General features: G+C 33.2%; 1 protein-coding gene across 1 annotated transcript; it reads left to right on the plus strand.

Moving 5' to 3' along the window:
• The first annotated feature begins 1,164 nt into the window (after window positions 1-1,164).
• LOC130219367 (cytochrome P450 3A40) lies at window positions 1,165-10,225 on the plus strand. The gene is made up of 13 exons (XM_056451764.1): window positions 1,165-1,294; window positions 3,158-3,251; window positions 3,324-3,376; window positions 5,446-5,545; window positions 5,654-5,773; window positions 5,859-5,944; window positions 6,131-6,279; window positions 6,363-6,487; window positions 6,566-6,656; window positions 6,754-6,914; window positions 8,978-9,204; window positions 9,579-9,741; window positions 9,822-10,225. The coding sequence occupies exons 1-13, from the start codon at window positions 1,227-1,229 to the stop codon at window positions 9,906-9,908; spliced, it is 1,524 nt and encodes a 507-aa protein (XP_056307739.1). The 5' UTR covers window positions 1,165-1,226; the 3' UTR covers window positions 9,909-10,225.
• Window positions 10,226-10,914: the final 689 nt, after the last annotated feature.

Genomic DNA, 10,914 nt, shown 5'->3' on the forward strand with positions numbered 1-10,914 from the left:
ATCTGAGAGGAGTAAATTATTTAATATTTCACATTTTTTGGCAGTTACACCATTTGACATTTTCAGGTACATTCAGTGCTAATGCTTGTAAAAAAAAGTGGTGCAAATGCATAAATTTTAATTGCATAAAATCAACATAAATACAATCTATATATTTTAAAATACCTGACGGATGCTTTTAAATAATCTTTTTAAAGGATTTTTACATTTCTCATCTTGCCACACCTTATTTGTCACTGACCCTTATACAGAATTTCCTTTATTTTACATATATATCAGTCTTGCACATGAGTTATCTTACAAGTAAATAATACAGATGGACTTTCAGACACATTCCTTCATTTGAAAAAGTAGCAACCAAATACCTACCAGATGTAGGTGTGATGTGGAAAATAGTGTTATTCTGTCAACAGTAAGATTCTGTGGCACTGATAACTGTCACAAAGGGCTGATAATATGTACCACCCTCAACACTGACAATAAATAACAGTGAATGTGATAGGTAGGTTTCCCACAGACAGCTGAAACAACCAGTAATATACTTACACATGTAGTGCCCTCTATACTCAGTCACAATTCACAAGAGAATTGCATCATGTATGAACTTTACAGTGTGAAAGATAAAGAGTTTTCTTCTAGATACGAAAGATTTGACTTGTTGACTAAAAATAAACGTCATATTCAAACTCCACTAGCTTTGCCCCTGAAATGGGATAGGCATAATTCCATAGGTCAATATACCATGTTTTTACAGATACTCAAACCCAAACTGAAAACAGAAAATAACCTCCAGATTTATCCCAAGCTGCTCAACAGATCTCTGTAAATTGATAGAATACAGTGTTATAATGCTATTTTGAGTTTATATTAATATCGCTCAAATCAAGCTTCTAATGAATAGCCAGTGAAACGACATATTTAACTTCACTCTTCAAAACACGATTGTTATTAATTCGTGCGTGTGTTTTTTTCATGTTAGCTTTTTTTAATCAGAATAACTAGGTTTACGTCAGCTGATATTTGCTGTTAACGCTGATAACTCGAGATATATAAATCAAAACCTTCAAAAGCCACAACCTGCTGTTGTTAAAGCCTTATGGTTGTCTTGCTCACCTACAAGCCACACCTACTTCCTGGTAATGAATTTAAAACAATCCAACAGCGCGGTGTGCGTGAGGACTTACACTGGAGCTCGCTTAATATACAGAAGAGTACAGTGATTTACAATGTTTGATTTTTCTTCTCTCTCTGTGACCTGGACCCTGGTGGTTCTGGTCATAACCCTCCTGTTTATGTGAGTATTTAAAAACAGGTCAAAGCAGCTATTCTTATCAAGCATTCTGTGTTACAGGTCTAATATGATGATCAGATGTCCCTATTTTAGAGGTCTAAATATAGATATTTAGATATTTCAACTAAATATTTCAACTGCTGTTAAATCACTGACTTTTTTCTTTAATGTCGTTAATTGTTCCTTTAACTAAAATCGTGTGCAGAGAAATTGCAATTTTACATTTAAAACCTTATAAACATTTTTCCCATACAGGATAGTTTCTTGTAAGTTGTAAAATGGTTGTCGGAAGTGTTAAAAATGAAAACATTTGAAAAGTTTATGTAAAATATAGTTCGTCAGGAAGACCATATTTGCAAATATGAATAGGAACGCCACAGAAAACTTATTAACTTACCGCATTTTGCAGGTTTTACTTTCAAGTGGAGATACTTGCGTTGTTTTTGACCTGAAGTAACTAACTGCTTTTCTTATAAATAGTTTGATAAAGCTTTATTATTAAAGAAATATAAGGTTTGGCGCCGATATCGCCGTTTGTCATCTTTCCAAATCTGGTTGCCATGGCTACTGCTCGAGCCCTCTCGGTAAAGTCCAGATAGGATACAGCTGCGGATATGTTAGCATCATTTTTGTAACACTGTAGAACAATAACCAATACTTTTACAATACTTTGATGGTTGGGTTTGGGGTGGGGGTAGATGTTAATAAAATGCAATTAATTGGAAAATTAATAAATAATCTTATTGTTAATATTATTATTGTTATTATTATTAATTCCTTTTAACATACAGAAAAAATAAAATAACCAATCATAAAACTGCTTAATCAACTAAGTAGTCCAAATAACAGCATCCACAAACAAAAGAAAGAAAGAAAAAACATAAATAGTAAAAATACAATGCAATATAATACAAGGGGGTTAATCATCAAAAATACCTTTAGCAGACTACATAGTTTAAGGGCTTTTTTATGTTGCATAAGGTTTAAAGAATTGAAGAATACCAAAAAAATCTGCATTTGTGGATGAAATCATTTGCCACATTCACAATATTGTTAACCAAAAATTCCAGATCAGAATTCTGATAAAAAGATAAATATTTTACAGTTTTAAAAACAAAATCAGGTAATACATACTTCAATCTTAACCAAACAGAAATGTCATCCCATAACTTTTTTGAAAATTTGCATAAATAAAACAAATGTTCCAATGACTCTATGTCTGCTTCACAAAAGGTACAAACGTTACAATCCATATTAAATCTATGTCTGAGAAACTCATCACAAGGATAAATGTCGTTAATAATTTAAAACTGAACTTCTTTAGCCTTTGGTAGAAGTGGAAAAGAGAGAAATATTGTTTGATTTCAAACCACACTGTCTTCAGGAAAATTAAAAACAAGGGGTCTCTTAACTTTAGAAGAGAAAAGCTGTGTATTTACTAACGTTCTTAAAGTCTTATTATTACAGCTCTGCCATGTAAAATTAATACCAGAAATAATTAGATTGCCCACTCTTGATATCACAGAACAATAACCCAAATCCCCTTTGATCCTTATAAATAATCTAAATAATTATATATCTTATATTATAGGGCTTTTTGATTTTACAAAAATCTAACATTTTCATATTTTGGTTTCTTCAATATGTATTGCGATATGAATAAAAATTCACCAGAAAACTTGAATAACACTATTTGGCAAGAATTTATCATTTTAGATTGATTCTGATGATTTTGATTATAATGCAGAAATCTATATGTTAGACAAATTGCCAAAACTGTAAATATCCCAGTTTCGGGGTCAAAAATAAACTTTAATTTGATGAATATTGTGTTTCATTTTGGTCTTGTATTATAATTTATCATAGCTATGGAGTTTGGCCGCATCGTTTTTTCATCAAACTGGGAATACCAGGACCAAGACCTTGGCCTTTTGTTGGCACACTTCTCTCATATGCTAAAGTGAGTATTTCATTATGATAAAGGTAATTCACTCTTTTTTTCCCTCATTGATTAATAGACTGTGTATTTTAGGGTTTGTGCAATTTTGATATGGAGTGTGCTAAGAAGTATGGAAAAGTTTGGGGGTGAGTCTCAGTTATGTATTTACTGTTTTAAAAGAATAGGTCAATCAAATTTAATATATATATATATACTGATTAAAGTGTTGCATGCAAAACTGTTGCAAACAATTTATTTGTGTTGAATTTAAACAAACAAATTAAATTTAACAATGTTCAACTTAATTTGTTTGTTTAAATTCAGCCCAAATAAATTGTTTACAACCACTTAACGTAAAAAAAATTTAGTAAATCCAAGAAATCATCTTTGAATCATTTTTGTCAGTGTATATATATATATATATATATATATATATATATATATATATTTTTTTTTTTTTTTTTTTTTTTTTTTTTTTTTTTTTTTTTTTGCAGATTGTCAAAACCATCATTCACTTAATTGTGATGTAAATATGTGTGCATTTTATTTCAGTTATATGATTGACTAAGATACAAGGGTTTAGATGATTTGTATACAATGTAGTTGTAATGTAGTTAGGGATGTTCATTTCGTGTAATGTAGCCAACTGACAACTTCCGCTCATTTACCGAATATTAACTGTTAACTGGTCAGATTAATATTAAATTGTTGTAAATTTTAAAATTTAACTAATTTAAAATTATTGACGTGTCTATTTTGTGTCTGACACATTAAACATTGCATTTTAAAATACAACAACAGAACATCTTCACGCATGCAGTGAAGTTATCTTAGTTTCCAACAGTATAGAAAAAATAATAAACTTAATAAAAGAATAAAATAAATAGGCCTGCCCGGAATATTTTTCACTTAAATGAAAAATTTAGATTACAAAATGAAAAACACTGACTGAATACTTTTAAAGAACCAGTATAGGCTGTTTTTCCCCATCATATGTTTTTTTAGCAGGCTACCTCAAATCGATTGCTCCACGGCAAATATGCATTTAATTAATGCTCCGCTGTTATTCTTATTTTACAAACCTCTGTCAGCATTTTTAATAGAAGCCATTATTTAAAGATTACGTGAGAGCTTGCATGCTTTTATTTCCTCTCTCACCCTTACTCTGCATGTGATGAAAGACAATGACAAGGCTCATATGTTGATTTTTATGCAAATTAGCTATAGGCTACTATAGCATATAACAATTTGGTTGTGTACATATGATATTGCATTATTTTGCCAACATGTTTTATAAGCAGTTAAATGAAATCCTCAGTTTGGTGCGGAGTTATCAAGCAGAATTCAAGAAAATATTTAGGTTTGTTTGATTCGTATATTAGGCTAGGTATTTAAAAATGGATATTTTATAAGAACTATTAAAAACTGTAATTTTACAACTGGAAAAAAGCTTGGTTTGTTGGTTGTACACTAAATCATCACAACTATAGCCTATTTGTTGTGTTTATGAGCGGTGCGGAGCGCGCTCTTATGGAGAGTAAATCCAGACGCTCCGACTTGTGGCTGGCTTGTTTCCAAAGCAGCGCACATTTCAGAAAGTCTTGTTTTGCAGCTTCTTTCTCCAATTGTGCAAATAAACAAAAGTGTTTATGATGCGGATCCAGGACAGAGGCTATCAGCATCAGCACTAGTTTGGCATCAACTAGTCTGTGTCAAACTATGAGCAATATTCTTCTTTCATTTTGCTTCTTTGGCAAAATATGCAGGCATCTGTGGTTGCACATGTTACCGCCCCACAAGTTAACAAATATGTGTTGCACATTTATGTTATAATATTGCATAGTATTTTTAAATCATTTAACCGATACCATTATTCGTTTAAAAACGCAACCTGTCGGTTAACGGTGAATCGGTTATTAAGAGCATCCCTAAATGTAATGTCTTTTAGTGTATGTTTTATAAAAGGTACCTACTGGTGGTTTGTTTACATTGTACAGGATTTGCATTTTAGAAGTTTCTAAGTTATTTTATTTTTTAAAAAGTATTTTATTATTTAAGTTCTCAGCTTTTACGCTCTTAAAATAATTCCACATTCATCTATTAATAAAAAATCTGCAGATTCTATCTAACCCTACAAGGTCTTTTAATTAGTGGAGCAGGTATTTGCCTGGTTTGCCGTTACTGTAAACTGCTCAATATTTCTTTCATTGCTCAGAATCTATGATGGAAGGTTGCCGATACTTATGGTCACTGACCTGGAAGTGATCAAAGTGGTTTTGGTGAAAGAATGTTACTCTAACTTCATTAACAGAAGGGTAAGCTCTCCAAAACTCAAACACAGCTTTGTACAAGGAAAGTGTTATTATGGCAATTCACAGACAGCTGAATGTCCTGTAGTGATAATCATTTTGTCATTTATACAGAAGAGGACGACAGGACTGGCTGGCCCCTTTTCCGATGGCATAATTATGGTTAAAGATGAAAGATGGAAGCGAATGCGCAGTACGCTTTCTCCATATTTCACAAGTGGGCGACTGAAGGAGGTACAGTGATGGCCTCTAATATGAACTCTAGCATACATCGGAGAGTATGACAGTTATTAACATGACATTTCTAACTATGTTTCAGATATTTCCCATAGCTCTGACACATGCCGATCGTTTTATTAAAAATATGCAAAAGAAAGACCCAGAGCAGCCGGTTAAAATAAAAGAGTATGTGACATTTGTCTTTAAACAAAATGCATAACTTTACATGACGATGATGTATAATGATTCAATTGTAAAGTGTGTTTTTGTGCATAAATGAAAACCATATTGTAACTTCTTGGATGATTTTTGTAGATGATAGTGGTTTCTCAAGTATTAATATTTAGACAATAACAATATTTTATATTTCAGAGTTGTGGCTCCATACAGTTTAGATGTCATCACCAGCTCATCTTTTAGTGTTGACATCGACTCCATAAACAATCCTGATGATCCTTTCGTTATCAATGTCAAGAAGTTCATACAGTTCAATATGTTCAACCCTCTCCTATTGCTAATACGTATGTTTATGTTTGTTCTTTTACATTGGCAGATTTTACAAGAGCTAAGAGAAATAACAGTTACATTCATTTTCTTGTTTTAGTTTTGTTTCCTTCTCTTGCGATCCTCTTGAAGAAAATGGGGGTAACTCTTTTTTCAAAATCAGCCATGGATTTCTTCTACAGTGTCCTGAAAAAGATTAAGGATGATCACAACAAGGAATCAGAAGTAGGTTTGTCACCATTTTACTTTTCAGCTATTTAGATTCGACACTGATGGTGATCATGTGTCTTTTTTTTTAATCAGGGTCGGGTAGACTTTCTCAAACTCATGCTCCAGAATCAAATACCTGATGATCAAATTCAGGACCGTGACGCATGTGAACAACCAGCGAAAGGTCTGAGAGACATTTACACATTACAGAGTGTTTGACTTTGAATGAACATTATGAATGTGACTTTTTTTCCAACTATGCTATTTTGCGGATTTAATAGGACTAACAGACCATGAGATTCTCTCCCAGTCGCTTGTTTTTATCCTGGGTGGTTATGAAACTACAAGCACGACTCTCACTTTCCTCCTCTATAATCTCGCTATTAATCCGGACTGCCTGGAAAAGCTGGTGGAAGAGATTGACAAAAACTTCCCTCTTGATGTGAGAACAATTTCAATCTGCTCTCTTCCATTTTTTATAGAGTTTAGTTTAGAGAAGTTTTCCACTTTAAGGGTTTGTTCACCTAAAAATGTAATGTCTTTATTAAATACTCGCCCTCGTGTCATTCCAATCCTCTTCCAGATATCCTTCGTTTATCTTCGGAACACAAGATAAGATATATTTGAAGAAATCTGAGAGAGAAACATTTTAGCTCAGGGTTGCCCAAAGTTTTTTCGTATGAAGGGTCAAAAACCAAATATCATTGAGAGCTCTGGGCTGAAGATAAATTTTACATTAAAGCTGCCATGGGTAATTTTATTTTAATAAAATTATATAATTATATAATTATATTATAAATTTATTTAATAATATTTAAAAATAAATAGAAAAACCATCACTTTGAATCGTATTAAAATATGCAGTATAACTTTTTTAATGATAACTTATTGCAGTAAAAACATAAACAATCACATTTAAAACACAGTGGAGTTCAATGCTGAACACACTAGTCAAGCAGAATCTGCCTTTTCCTTGATTTGTTTAAAGTCTGCCTCTATCTGTTGGGTGACAGTATGTACATTTTTAACGAAATTACAGCAGTTAAATTGAAATATTTAATTTCAGTTGGCTGTTTTTGTAGCTTAACAATATAACAAACAAATAAAATGTTACAATAAATTTAAAAAGACAATATTTAAACCATGCTCCTCATTCTCCCTCTCTTCTCAGATAGGAAGGTGGGCCAAATACGGGCCCTAGTTTGGGCATCTCTGTTTTAGTCACTTAAGATATTGTCAGACCAGAAGTGTTGTCAAAATGTTCAGTGTGAATATAGTGGTTCAATTTGAATCATGTAAAGCTTCAAGAACACTTTTTTGTGCCAAAAAAAAAATATTTTAAACTGACGTTTTGTCAATGTCTTCTGCGAGAAATCAGGGTGTGCATTTTTTATCGGCAATATGATGCTTGCATGGTATGCTGATGACGATGCATGTCATGATTGTGCCATGATGTTGATGATCCTGGAACACCTTTTTTTTCCAAAATGTAATTTATACCAGGGTGGCAAGGTGGGTAGAATGATCACCTCACAGCAAGAAGGTCACTTGTTCAAGCCTCGGCTGGGTCAGTTGGCATTTGTGTGTGGAGTTTGCATGTTCTCCCTGTGTTCACCTGGGTTTCCTCCGACTGCTCCTGTTTCCCCCCACAAGTACAAAGACACGTGCTGTAGGTGAATTGGGTAAGCTAAATTGGCCGTAGTGATTGAGTGGGTATGAGTGTTTCCCAGTGATAGGTTGCAGATGGAAGGGCATCCGCTGTGTAAAACATATGCTGGATAAGTTGGCGGCTCATTCCGCTGTGGCGACCTCTGATAATAAAGGGACTGAGCCAAAAAGAAAATAGATGAATAATTCATACCTATTTCCTAACCCTAAACCCAAACATAACTGTAAATTATTCCCAAAATCAGAGGAGAGTAGTTGTATAACAATCATGTAGAGCTGCATAAACCTAACTGTAAGCCTATACTTATAAGCCTAACATATCCCTTAATTCTGATTGGCTGTTTGGAATGTTGTTCCAGGATCAACATAGATGTTAATCCAGGAACACTTGGTGAAAGCGGGTTGGTGTGATAACGGTGACATGAACTGCCCATAGTAAATGCGCACCTTGACATGGAAGAAAAGACATTGGGAAAAGCCATTTTACAGTGTATTTTGGTGCACAAAAGTGTTCTTGGAGCTTCGTATGATTATAGTTGAACCACTGAAGTCATATTGAATGTTTTGACAATGTTTTTGGTTCCTTTTCTTAACATCTTGCGACCCTTGTGTCTATATAAGATGAGAGAGCTCTTGGATTTCATCTAAAATATCTTAAATTGTGTTTTGAGTATGAATGAATGAATGTATCATGGGGTTGGAACAACATGAGGGTGAGCAATTAATACATTTTCATTTTTGAGCGAACTAATCATTTAGAGGACAGGAAGTATAGGTTAAACAAAGCCATAATATCCATTGGGAATGTCTATTGTCTTGTTTTTGTGTGTTCTTCAGGCTCCCATAACATATGATGCATTAATGAGGATGGATTACTTGGAAATGGCCATCAATGAATCAATGCGTCTGCTTCCTACGGCCCCACGTTTAGAAAGGTCCGCTAAAAAAACAGTGGTAATCAATGGCTTGACCATACCAGAAGGGACTCTGGTTGGGATTCCTACATATGTTTTAAGTCATGACCCGGAGATCTGGGAGTCTCCTGGAGAGTTCAGGCCGGAGAGGTGATGTTTGTCATTTTTAACACACTCATTATTTTTCACAGCCACAATTTTTCTCACTTCAGCTTTTCTCACATTTGAATCTAGTGATGATTTATGCAGTTTACATAACCGAATGCTAAATTTAAGCCGGCTAAGCATGTTTTTTTTTCTTACTTCATTGGAATTTGCAAGTACGATAAAAGCTTTAAAATTGCAAGGAAACATGCTTATACATTGTGTATTCTGTGAAATAAAGCACAAGATAGTCTTTTAATTTCTGTTCAGTTTGATTATGGGAAGAGGTTATACAAAGCAGAGTTCCCAACCGAATGTCAGCTGTCTTCAAACATTCAATTTCACTGAAGCAAGAATGGCTAAACTGAATATTTCTACAGGTTCAGCCCAGAGAATAAGTCTGAGTTTCTCCAGTACGCTTTCATACCTTTTGGACTCGGCCCTCGAAACTGCATTGGAATGAGATATGCAGTAATGATCATGAAACTTTTTGTTGTGAAGCTGCTACAGAACTTCAGTGTGGAAACATGTAAAGAGACACAGGTTGGTACACTGACTGGTGTTACTGTGATATGTGAGATGGACTGTGTTTATCTCTTTTTTTTCTCTTTTTGTTTCTTTAGATCCCTTTAGAAATGAATGTTACTTTTCAACCGAAGGTTCCCATCACACTCAAGTTAATACCAAGATCTTACAATAAAAAACAGTAATGCTGGTCAAAACAGATATGCAATATAACATTATGCATTATTTACATGATTATAATTCCGTTGTAACATTTCCAATGTGTTTTAATTTCAAAATTCTATTTATAAAACTTATTTTACACACATAATGATATACTTTGTACTGTTTATACTTTACACTGTTTTATAATCAAAGAAATCAGTTATAGATACAGGGTACATCATGAATGCAGTTTATAATTGTATTATATTACAGATGTTGAGTCATTTTTAACGAATCAAAAGACATGTTAGCATGCCATCAGATTAATGCACCAAATAAAATATACCAATGTGTGAAATACTTTGTGTGTAAATTGGCAGTGTGTTAGTCACTGCACATAGAAAGCCTGTAAAACAGAATCCAGTGTCCTGTATTTTATTTGGCAATGAACGCTAAACAGGATGAGGCTGTTTGTTTTCTCGCCACTTACTGCTGTACTTGTGCTTCCATACCCTATAAAGTTCAACTTTAAAAATAAAATCCTTTTTCACCGTTGGAAGTTTTTCTAATAGAATAGCCCTTGCGTTTTGCACTACTGTACAACTAAAAGCATACACATTTGAAGTCAGAATTTTTAGCCCCCCTTTGAATTATTTTTTTTTAAATGTGTCCCAAATGATGTTTAATAGAGCAAGGAAATTTTCACAGTATCTGATAATATTTACTTTCTTCTGGAGAAAGTCTTATTTGTTTTATTTCGGCTAGAATAAAAGCAGTTTTTAGTTTTTTTAAAACAATTTTAAGGTCATTTTAAATTATTAGCCCCTTTAAGCTATATATTTTTTTCGATAGTCTACAGAACAAACCATTGTTATACAATAACTTGCCTAATTACTCTAACCTGCCTAGTTAACCTAGTTAAGCCTTTAAATGTCACTTTAAGCTGTATAGAAGAGTCTTGAAAAATATCTAGTCAAATATTATTTACTGTCATCATGACAAAGATAAAATAAATCAGTTATTAGAGATGAGTTATTAATTCAATTC

The sequence above is a fragment of the Danio aesculapii genome, chromosome 3 (assembly GCF_903798145.1).
Source record: "Danio aesculapii chromosome 3, fDanAes4.1, whole genome shotgun sequence".
Taxonomy (NCBI): domain Eukaryota; kingdom Metazoa; phylum Chordata; class Actinopteri; order Cypriniformes; family Danionidae; genus Danio; species Danio aesculapii.